The following is a 12183-nucleotide window of genomic DNA, read 5'->3' on the forward strand; positions in this document are numbered from 1 at the left end:
GTTACGGGAAGGCTCCCCCCCGTCTCCCTTGCCTCTCGTCTCTGGAAGGAGGCCCCTGAAAGCCCTCCTTAGCTGGCTTCAGAGAACACTGTCTAGTTCTTTCACTTTACAAATGAGGGAAATGCGCCTCATTGAACCTGCTCTTGCCTACACAGTACAATTTCATTCGGTCCATTGGTAACCCTTTATATAAACAAAGCCGCAAGTCGAGAGCACGGGGCACCCACTAACCGTCATCAAAAGCTCTGCCTTCTAAAGAGCACTAGGTACACCTTAAAACAAGGAAACCCATACTAACGGACGTTCGATACGGCTCTAGACTATAAGGCGGGGGCCCCAAACCCAGTCACTCAAAGCAAACAAACAAACACGGAGGACGCCTGCTTCTTTCTCTGGAGGGGAAGGAGAGCAGGAGCTGAAGAGCACGGCCATGCTAAACCCACTTTGGAAAATTAAGGTTCCAAAGTGAACATGCATGCTGCTTCCAAGAATCGCTAGCAGAGAAAGCACTGGAAAGAATGACGTTATGGGATGGTGTTCATCACAGCACGGTCCCTAACTCCAGGATGGACCTGTATCAGAACAAAGTGTGTGAGGGAAAGGCCAAGAGAAAGAAGAGAGCAGAACAGGAGAAAATGGTTATCCAGCCCATGGAATTCTATTGATTTTCCAACCTCCCAAACTTTCTCTTTTTAAACTTATTTATTTGAGAGAGAAACAAAGAGAGAGCACAAGCAAGACGGACAAAGGAGGGAGAGAACCCCATGCAGATGCCCTGCTGAGCGTGGAGCCTGATCCAGGGCTCCAACCTGTGGCCTGGAGAGCATGACCTGAGCCAAAATCAAAAGTCTGATGCCCAACGGAATGCCCCCCCTAGGTGCCCCCCAAACTTTCTTTTGAAATGAAACAACAGAAACAAAGGCGTGGGATGCAGTTCGCACTTACCACGGAGACTTTGCTCACTACATCTCTAGCGACTGCTAAGCCTTGAGCAAAAGTACGGGCGGCAACAAACGCACGCGTAACCTGCAGCTTCAGTTTCCGAGGGACGTCTCCGAAGGGCTTCAGCTGCTCCGTGTACTTGCTCACGCACTCCAGATACTCGTCTGTGAAGTGGTACTGGGAGTTCACGAGGCGGAACATCCGCTCCAGAAGGCGAGCCCAGAAGTCACTTAGCATTTCTTCCAGGTTCACGCTTCCCGCCACGTAGTAGCGCTTCAGCTCTCCAAAGAGATCTTTAAATAGCTCAGAATTTTGCATGTATAAGCGGCCATAGGTCTTCACGAACATGTCATTCAGGGATTTCTCTGCATTTTCCAGTAGCTCTTTGAAGAATTCTAAAGACAAAACAAAAAAAGAAAAAAAGGAAGAAAAGATGTTCAGTAATTAAGTAACAAAGTGTTTGTCTCTCAGGTCAGTCTGAAAGCTGGGGGAAAAAAATGACAAAATGAAATTGGAAAACACACTCATATATAAGGTGGATTTCTTTTCATGTCAGTGAAAGGAAATCCAGGTCACAAGCCACAAAGTCATGTACACGTTTTTACACCTAAGAGAGGGGGAAAATAATTATTTTAGTCCAACAACTTCTCAGGAGTCGATATAAAATACGCACACATGCATGTACACACACACACACACAGCTCTTGTTCAGTCACAAGGTAAATAAAGAGCTGGATAAAAATGGGTACATGAGATCTAAAACATGAGGCCTGCCAGAACTTTCTACTGCAAGAATCAAAACCGAAGCTAATGATGCCTCCTAACTGAAACCTGACACCCGGACAGGTATTTTCAAAACATGTTGTTTTACTCGGACCCATTTTTTTTTCTTTTCTCCTTACATCTACGTGACATGCAAGAACACTGCCTAGTACATGCTGGAGGCCAAGAAACATAATGAAATACCACAAAAGCTAGTGCTGAGGTTTTCTGAAAAGAAGTTCTCAGGTGTTCCCTGTGACATTAGCACAAATTGGGGTATCCAAGTTGAACATGGGTTCTTAAAGGATTCATATGGTAATATCATGAGATTCTTTGTTGGGGGGAGAGAGAGAAAAAGGGGGAGAGAGGGGAGAGGAGGGAGAGAGACATGCAATGCCTAGCAGACTCAACCACAGATTTCGCGTATTTACAGAGCAACAGGACAATAACTGAGAAAAATACGTAAGAATACCTGGTTATTCCACATTAACTTTCTGGCCTGAGAGCTGAAAGATTTTAATCTCTTAAGTACGAAGGGCAAATTAGTTTTTCCTGAAGCTTTTGTGAGGCAGTTCAAAGAAGGAAAGCGCTAATGGTGTATCTGTAACGATCATTCTTAACGAATCTATGGCTGGTATAAAAATAAACACTTCACGATATTAAGTTTACAAGCAGGGAATGTAATAAATACTAAAGCGAAATATAAGGACCGCATTAAGAAAGTGCCTCCAAGAGAACATGGAGTAGAAGAAAAAAATCTGGCGTCTCCTTTGAAGCCAGAAGAACATTAGCAATCTTCTCGAAATGCAATAGCGCAGGAAAGCCATTATCCATTATCTTCTCACGTCCGGCAGGCAAACGAGAGGCTGAAAACTACTTTCCAGTAGTCTCTCAAAACCTGCTCCAGAAACACTGTAAGTCTTTTGGAAGGGATGTGGATGACTCTGCGTACTTCCAAGAGCTTCCATACTTGGGCCCCCAGTCACTACCATATGGTGGCTTGAGCCCGCGAGGCCACCGTCTTCTGGGTTCCACTTTCCCAAACTATGTGTGTTTTGTCTGTGGGAGGAGAGGAAAAATGGATTCCCTCTGAAGAGCTAAAAAAGGGGCGGGGGGGGGGGGGACCTGAGGAGAGGCGCGCAAGTCCAACTCCTCACCTCTGTTACAAGCACAGCCTGGCATTTTTACCCAAGGTCTCTCCCTGGAAGAAGACCAGAAAGTACACAAGGAGCTAGGGGAACCATACGAAAAGCATTACTCAAATCAGGTACCTGAGAGGCCTCTAATTCTCTCCAGAATCCCAAGTGATTCTCAAGTGTGGTCCCACGACAGGCCACCAGCAACAGCACATCAGGGCCCTTGTTAGAAATGCAAGTTCTCGGGCCCCACCCTAATCCCACCAGATCAGAGACCCCGGGCATGGAGCCCAGCCATCTGGGACTCTGGTTCCCCTAATGTTTGAGAACTGTTGTTCTAGCCAAGGAAACGTGTCCCATTTCACCCCTCAACAGCAATCAGCACCAGCTCAGGGCTGTGCTGAATATGAAGCATACGGGTTAAGCGTTTTAATTAGAGGAAAACGTCTTTCCAATGACTTGGGTTTTTTCCATCTTTTTCTTGCATTCTTGGGTGTGATTTATAATTTTGGGGGTGAGGGGGATACATTTCCTTCTACGGAAGTCTCTCAACTAAGTGTCCAGATGGCAGGTAGCACTTTCCTAGAATTCAAAGCTGGGGGGTATTGGGGTTGCTTCCCATACCTTGCTCAATTCCCTAGCAGCCCTGCCCTAGCTGCTGGTTCACTGGGGACCCGATAAAGAAGGTACGCCGAGCCATGTCAGTATGCGTCTGGGAGGCTGCACACGTAGCTCGCACACGCTGGGAAACGAAAGGCTGGTCACTGAGATCTATCCGCGAGCCTGTTTCAATCACCTGCAATTAGTATTTCAAAATCCAGAAGAGGATTCCAAAGGCGACCACAGGTCCTTCCCTAACATTGGATTTTTATTATATTGCTCATAAAATATAATCACTTAGGGTAGAAGTAGGATGTTGGAAATTATTTGCCTTGTGCTTTGATGACTCATGTTAATAAGGAACTCTGAATACACACTTGCATGGCTAGGGAATGGCACCCACAGTTGTATAGCTTTTAAGGGTGGGGGCAGGGAGGCATTTCAGAGGTGTTTTAATTTAAAACAGCTGTAGAGTGTCAGAGTTCATTGTTCAGGCTCCAAAGGGCTTCAGGTCAAAGAAATGCCAAGACACTGAGCATGTGATGGGGAAAAGAAAAATGAAAGTCTTGGAGTACCTCATTGAGATCAAGAACCCATGGGTTGGTTGTTACTCTGTGTAACGTAGCTGCTTTGGAGTGTAAGAGAAGTGATCTAATTAAGAGAACGGATTTCAAACCAGCATGTTCTCTGTCCAGTACCACCACGGAACTTGTTCTGTTTCCCATGACTCAAATTCTGTCTAGGAAGGGTGTGTGCATGCACGAGGAACTGCGTGTGTGCCGTGCGTGATGTTCATTTAAACAGGAGTTAACTTGGTGCTACATACATGCTCTAATTCTCTTGATTGTTCAGAACACTGATTTCTTTTCTGATCCACTTTAAGACGCTTTAGTATAGCCATATAATTGCAAATACAAATATTGTTTGAGTGGGCTATATGCAAAAATTCTATAAAATTGACATAACAAGTTAAAATCTGATCCACGAATGCCTCCTAATGGCCACACAATTTGACAAGTACGTACTGAGTGGCTATTGCGGGCTCAAATCAAAGCACACAGTTGTATCATGCATCTTAACCTTCTTGCCCAATCAGACTGTAATCAACATTCCCGAGAAGACTTATTTCATTCATCCAACTCACCTTTACTCTACCGCCAACCCCCCACACGTGCTTTTACGTGCAGAGACTTTTAAAGCACCTATAAAATCCTTAATCCTTCATTTAAAATATCTCTTTTGCCTACGGAAGTTAACAGAACAAAAGCCAAGGGACCTAAAGGACCCAAACTCCCTTCTCTTTAGACTTATTCTTACTGACCCTGTTAAATGAGACTATTTGATCTATACCTTTTGCCCCAAATACCGTGTAAGGATGGCAGACATGATTTAAATCCCAAAATCCATACCGGTTAGGTCCAATATCACCCAAAGCATAATGATTTGCTGTAATGAGAAAAAAGGAGAAAAGGGGGTAGGGGTAGGGGAGCTCCTCCTATCAAACGACGAGCTTCCACATGTTCATATATAACTCCTCCTTTCCTACTAGGACACCTCCTTCTCAATGAGGAATAGAGCAGAATTAGACATTCGGGTCCCGGTCCTGGTCCCCAGCCATCAGTAGCAACATCACTAATCACTGTATCACTCATCTTCACTTTTCTCCCCCATTATTCAGAATTCAGGATTAGGGTCTGGTCTTAACTGAACAACTGTAGAGGCCCCAGACACCTAGCACTAACTCCTTCTTAATCATTATGCCTGAAGCCAGTTATAAGACACTTGGTGGCTAAGAGAGGATCAGCCAGAGCAGTGTACTCAGGACTCCACAACCATCAGAAGCTTAGATCATCAGGGATTAGATCTCCCTTGTGACAACTGCTTGTATTCATGGAAAATACCAGGGAGGGAGTCTGTTTCAAGGGATGCTACAGATATGTGAAAGACAGAGTGTCAAAGGTGATCAGGGTGTATTTCTCCTTCCGCTTACAGCTTAAGTGTTTACATTCTAAGGATCAAGCAACTGCTACTCCCAGGACTCATGGGTGAGCACTAAATACAAACACTGTAACATGCTGCATATCGAAACGGGGTGAAACACGGGCAAAGCGTGGGATCCCTCACTTATGAGCTGTGTGGCCTTGAATGGACGGAAGATCTAACTTCACTGATTTTCTTGGGCCTCACCCATAACATGAGGCTGTTACTGCTCACCTCATGGATAATGCCCCGCATGCCAGAGATCCCCAATAAATGGTACTACTTATAATCAGCGAAGTGGTCTTATTGTCACCTTTAGGGTTTCTTCCTATCTATAGTCACTTTAAAAACCTCTTAAGGCTGGTTTTTATCCTTCTTGGCAGAGTCGAATATTATCCAGCTCGGGGAACATAAATTAAGCCAAAGCTGCTGGAGGTCAGTTAAGAAGACCCAAGGCCTTATAAAACTGGGAGCAATTTAGGTAAAGGAAATGCTTAATGGCTCCAGCTTCCAATGTGCTGAAATGTCCCCGACATCTGCAAAGGTGGCAGCAACCACCAAGGGAAAGACACCGAAGGGAGGGACCTCAGCCCATGGGAGAGGCTTTATATTAAAAGAGAGTATCACACATATATAAACACAGATCAGGGTTAAAGGTTAAGCAAAGAATCGGGGAAAGGAAAATTAAGAATGAAGCGGCAGGTCAACCCCCAAACCTCCCCCACGCATTTCATCTGCCCGAAGTCCGCTCAGTACAAGGGCTGAGCTACGGGACTGAAAGTATTTTCCAGCTCTAAAATGGATTATTCTGAATGTCAGCAGTATCGGTTTAACATGGGAAACACTAGAATGAAAGGTCGCCTTTTCCATATAAAAGTTTTCTACACAAATATCCTGTCTTTTAAAACAAAGAGGAACATCCCGTTCTTCTCTATCCCCGGCCACTTGTCTTATATCAAATAAACATTGAAAATTCTTTTTTTTTTTTTTTTTTTTTTTTTTAAAGATTTTATTTATTTATTTGACAGAGAGAGAGATCACAAGCAGGCAGAGAGGCAGGCAGAGAGAGAGGAGGAAGCAGGCTCCCCGCGGAGCAGAGAGCCCGACGCGGGACTCGATCCCAGGACCCCGAGATCATGACCCGAGCCGAAGGCAGCGGCCCAATCCACTGAGCCACCCAGGCGCCCCCAAACATTGAAAATTCTTGACAGAGGTCAAAAGACCCCAGTTCTGCTATTAAACACCATTAGTTACTCCATTATAAACAATCGACTGGCTATTGATTAATGAGTTAGAAAACGTTCTAGAACTAACCCACGACCTTAAGAGAGTGGAAGCCCTTTCTACTCAATCCACTTGGCTGCGTGTTATAAATTGCCACCTTGTATTTATATTATTAGGAAACCTCCTTTTCTGTCGAAGGATTAATTTCCCCTTTACTGTAAAGACTGTACTTCACAGCCCTGGCATGGCGTGCGAACAGTAAGTTACCACCTCGACAAAATTCCTGAGAAAAGCAGCCTCCTTGTAAGCGCTACAAATCATACTTTTCTCCCTGTTAAGAAAACTCGAGTTCTAGTCACCCCTTCACCAGAGATCTCACAAGAATGGCTAACGTAAGCATCTACGAATGAAAGAGAAAAAGGAAATGAAACAAGCATCTTACCGACTGAAATGAAACGCAAAGAGACGCACACTTTGGTCTCTGATAATCTTCCCCCTTTGCTTTGCTTTTTCGGAAATGTCTGCTTAAGTTTCCGGCAGGCACTTTCCTCTGTCTTGGCATGATCTTACTCCCTCCAAAGTGCCTGCTAGGGCACAATGTACTAAAAAGACACATACTTGACTAATGCTCGTCAACTGATCGCACATCCACAGACCTCCCCTAGGATGACAGCGCGACGGCCAACTGCAGTTTTCACGGGGGGCTGTGAAGGTCCGCAAGGTTCATTTTCTTGGGTAATCCATTCTGAATGCTAAAGGTCCTTATGGTATCTCCCGTGGCACCCGTCTCATGCTACTGTAGCCAGAGACATGGGGTCACAGCTCTTAAGCCTTCTCCTGAACCCCATGTCATCCGTACCAAGGGTACACCCTGCACCAGCTAGCCAGTTCCCTTTGACACACGTACTCGTTCTCACTCAGGTGCCCAGAGGAGGCTGACTTCAGAAGTTAAGGAAGCCAGGAGGCTGGAGCAGCCAGCCCAGAGGTTCCCTATACTAATTATGTGGATCTATTCTACAACCTCCCACAGAAACCTTCTAATATGGTCTAGGTGCTCATGACCTATTATCAAGAGGAAAACTGGGACACAAGGTAACTGTAATCTGTTAGTATTCCAATTTGCATCTACCTGCACAAAAAAGACAAGGCAAATACAATGTTGACGTAAATATAACAGGTGTTACAGGACCTGGAGTAATTTTTTCAACAAATGTTTCTCAAAATTGTTCACCCAAATTTTTCAGTGACATTTTATAACCACAAAAATACTGTACCCTCATGTATTCACAAAGTACTTTATTTCCCTCATTCCATTCGTTTAACTTAATTGCTGGAGGTTTCCATGCATCTTTCCATCTACATATGGTCTATAGAGACCAGTGTGATACGTTAGGGGGCAAAAAAAAAAAAAAAAAAAAAAACCCACCCAAATATTTTCTTAAAATGCCACCAAAGCACTTCTTACATTTTTTCATTAAAAAATACATCCCATTCAGGGGTGCCTGGGTGGCTCAGTGGGTTAAGCCGCTGCCTTCGGCTCAGGTCATGATCTCAGGGTCCTGGGATCGAGCCCTGCATCGGGCTCTCTGCTCAGCAGGGAGCCTGCTTCCCTCTCTCTGTCTCTGCCTGCCTCTCTATCTACTTGTGATCTCTCTCTGTCAAATAAATAAATAAAATCTTTAAAAAAAAATACATCCCATTCAAATTGCAGCAATTTAAAAAGTCTGGCGAGATACAAAGAAAATATAAACATACTGCCAACAACCCCACTACTAAAGCATAACAATGATACTGTATCGAATTCTCTTCTTCCTATGAAGATATGTATTTTTACAGGCTTGAGATCGGATCGGATCTATACCCCGTCCTCGGGTGACGCCGTGAGCTTAGTGTTTCCTGTGTGATTAAAGATCCTTCAGAAACCTCACTGGTAACAACTGCATGTACCTGACACCATGTGGATGGGCTAGAGCCATCATGGGACATTTAGACAGATTTCCTGTTTGTCATTACTGGAAGTAATGCCCTGATGAACATGCTGGCACAGAAATCTTTCTTTCTTTGAGATAAGTACCAAAAAGTAGAATGACTAACTCAAAGGGTATGAATGTTTTCAAGACTTCTGACACACTGACCTCTGGAAAAGGTGTGCCCACGTAACACTCTGAGTCTTATTTATTTTGAGAGTTTCGATGGCTTTGCCTATTCTTTCCAGGGGAGGGGGATGGAGATGGGCTGGGACAATAAACAAGGAAGGCCCGGCTGGCTGGAGAATTCCCCCCGTCAATCAGTTGGGAGGCAGTGCTAGATCAAATACGCCCTTTTCCTGGCCAGACAGACACAGAGAAGGAGGTGGGCAGAGAGGAACAACAGCGTTCTCCACTCCCAGGCTCAAAGCGCAGTGAACCAACAAAGTAGATAAAAGGCTTTCAGCTGACGCTCTTCCATTTTATTTACTTGCCTCCAAACAGATGAGATGCCTCTTGCTGATGCTGTGACTCCTTAAGAAGTCAAAGCTAACAGCAGAGGCCCACAGCGCTGGGGCTCGGGGCTCCCTTCGAGCCTCACCAGCCTTCTCAGCCCGGCGAGATAGCCAACACTAGCGCCACAATTGGTGAAACTTCAGATAACAACCCAAAGTGCAGAAAACCTTTGTCAATACGGAAATGTGTGTGTTTTGTCTGAGCTCTTGATTTGATTACAGTAAGCTGCCAGTGGCTCTTTCATCAAGTTTCACAGAGAGATTATCAAAAGTTAGCCAAAAAATGCCTGGCATAAATTAAAGACCCCCGCATTAGGATCTGGAAAGAGCGCAACATTTGCAGGATGGCAAGAAGGCCTGGCATGTGTCTCTGTCTCTCTCTCTTCAATTCCAAGATATTGTCCCATGAAATGCTGTCCACTGCACTACAGCAGAGGTTTAAAAAAGCAACACTTTTTTTTTTAAAGATTTTATTTATTTATTTGACAGAGAGAGATCACAAGTAGGCAGAGAGGCAGGCAGAGAGAGAGAGGTAAGCAGACTCCCTGCCGAGCAAAGAGCCGGACGTGGGGCTCGATCCCAGGATCCTGAGATCATGACCCGAGCTGAAGGCAGAGGCTTAACCCACTGAGCCACCCAGGTGCCCCAAAAAAGCAACACTTTTTTTTTAAAACAACTGAATGGATCAAATCTGAGGTGAGGATTAAAGTCACCCCACATCAAAGACACAGATATAGTGAAAAGAAGGGCCATCTGTACCCCAGTGTTTATAGCAGCAATGGCCACAGTCACTAAACTGTGGAAAGAACCAAGATGCCCTTCAACGGACGAATGGATAAGGAAGATGTGGTACATATACACAATGGAGTATTATGCCTCCATCAGAAAGGATGAATACCAACTTTTGTAGCAACATGGACGGGACTGGAGGAGATTATGAAGTAAGTCAAGCCGAGAGAGTCAATTATCATCTGGTTTCACTTACTTGTGGAGCATAAGGAATAGCATGGAGAACATAGGGAGATGGAGAAAAGAAGTGAGTTGGGGGAAATCAGAGGGGGAGATAAACCATGAGAGACTGTGGACTCAGAGAAACAAACTTAGGGTTTTGGAGGGGAGGGGGGGTGGGGGTTGGGGGACCCTGGTGGTGGGTATTAAGGAGGGCATGTACTGCATGGAGCACTGGGTGGGATGCATAAACAATTAATTTTGGAACACTGAAAAAACAAAGTTAAAAAAAATTTTAGAGGTGCCTGGGTGGCTCGGTGGGTTAAAGTCTCTGCCTCTGACTCAGGTCATGATTCCAGGTTCCTGGGATCGAGCCCCGAGTCTGGCTCTCTGCTCGGTAGGGAGCCTGCTTCCCTTCTTCATCTCTCCGCCTACTTGTGATCTCTGTCTGTCAAATAAATAATAAATAAAATCTTTAAAAAAATTTTTTAAAATTTAAAAAAAATTAAAAGTCACCCCTAGGATGTATGTATGTTCTACATTCCTACTACATGTTTATTTTGGAGGATATTTAAGACTTGCTTTTTAATAAACATAAAGACCTCCCCTGGGGGTCTTTAGACAGTTGACATGGAGGTGCAGAGCACAAGAATAAAAGGGCATAGCTGAAGAAATAGTGAAGGTCAGAGGTCAGGAAAATTCCAGAAATTTCAGCCTAGCTAATGGCCACGAAGCTTAGTCGGGCACATTTGCCTTTTAAGGTGAGTGGCCAGCTTCCTCCCACTGAGGTCATGCTTTCACGGGCCTGTGAATGCTAATTCCGTTAGCTCCCTGCGCCTCCGCACTGGTCGCTCATTTCCCAACCGGCCTAATGAAGGGCTGGCCGCTGTGAACTCTGGGAAATTTCCAGTCAGTGATTAAAACACAGATTTGGCTAAATCTGCAAAGTGCGACGCGTCTTGCCTTTGTGAAATGATAGAAAACAAGGGGGCTTGAGGGCTTAAGGGAAGGGTGGCCACTTTGATTTACACTTGGCCCGTACAGATAGATGGGTCAGACAATTATTTCTTTTATGTGCGTTTTAAGCTAATTCAGAAAATTTCTACTATTATTCGAGTTAACAAGCTTCAGGCTCATGGGAGGGTTTTCAAAGACCTGGGGAAAGTAGCAGAGTTAAGAAATGATAGCAGGAAAATAGAGGGTAGCAGACAGGCGGCTAATTAACATCTTGTGAGACCTTTCACTAAAGCAGCTGGTCCAGTCACATGCTTAGAAGATTCACAGAATTTTTAGAACTGAAAGGGTCTTTATAGAGAGCATCGAGCTCAACCCCCTCATTTTATGGATGGGAAAACTGAGACCCAGTTAATTGCCGTGGGTCACAGTGGGTTCACAACAGAACCAGGCTGACAATTCAATGAGCTCTGCTTCCTAAAGTTACTACATTTGTTCCCTAAAATGAGGAATCAACACTTTTTGCAATGGACTGGCCTCAGACATCTCCATTTCCTTCAGATTTCTTCAGCATGCAAACCATTTGATTCAGGAAGTGAAGCAAAAATGTATTTTCATACTTGTTACTTCATTTTTACGATGTGATTCAGAGATATATTTAACATGGCAGCTCTAATCTTTTTAATCTATTTGGGTTGTTTGATTGAACTATGCTTCTTTTAAAAGCAACTAGTCTCTCACAAAACGCGGCATTTTGGGGTGGGCCTTTATGTTGTGGTCCTAAAACACGGATTATGCCCCCACTTCTATTATTTCTACTCCTTTGCCCGGCAATTCTTTCAAAGCCCCCTGAACTGAGCATCTGATTAGCATATTCATGAGACAACCCATTCAGCTATGTTAATTAGCAGTTCTACTTCCAAAAAAAAAAAAAAGGGAAAAAAATTTTTTTTTCCCAGAACCCACCAAGAGGGGGAGCAGCTAGCTCTACCACTTCCCTTTCTGGCTCTAGGTCTCTAGCCTAGGAGAGTACACTTCTGGGATGGAACTTCCTCAGGTTAAGTGTACATAAGGGAGATTACAGTGTAGAAAAATAAAGAGGTGAGGCCTTAATCTCAGATCTACAAGTTTAGAATAGGAGAATCCTGAGAATTC

The 12183-nt window shown here is 44.4% G+C and overlaps 1 protein-coding gene across 1 annotated transcript in view; it reads right to left on the reverse strand.

Annotated features, from left to right (window-relative positions):
* GPC4 (glypican 4) overlaps positions 1-12183 on the reverse strand; it is a 106872-nt gene that overhangs the window by 19282 nt on the left and 75407 nt on the right. Inside the window, exon 3 of the mRNA XM_045996015.1 lies at positions 946-1337. Coding sequence (XP_045851971.1) covers positions 946-1337 — 392 coding nt within the window. The remainder of the gene's footprint in view (positions 1-945; positions 1338-12183) is intronic.

The sequence above is a fragment of the Meles meles genome, chromosome X, assembly GCF_922984935.1.
Source record: "Meles meles chromosome X, mMelMel3.1 paternal haplotype, whole genome shotgun sequence".
Classification (NCBI taxonomy): Eukaryota; Metazoa; Chordata; class Mammalia; order Carnivora; family Mustelidae; genus Meles; species Meles meles.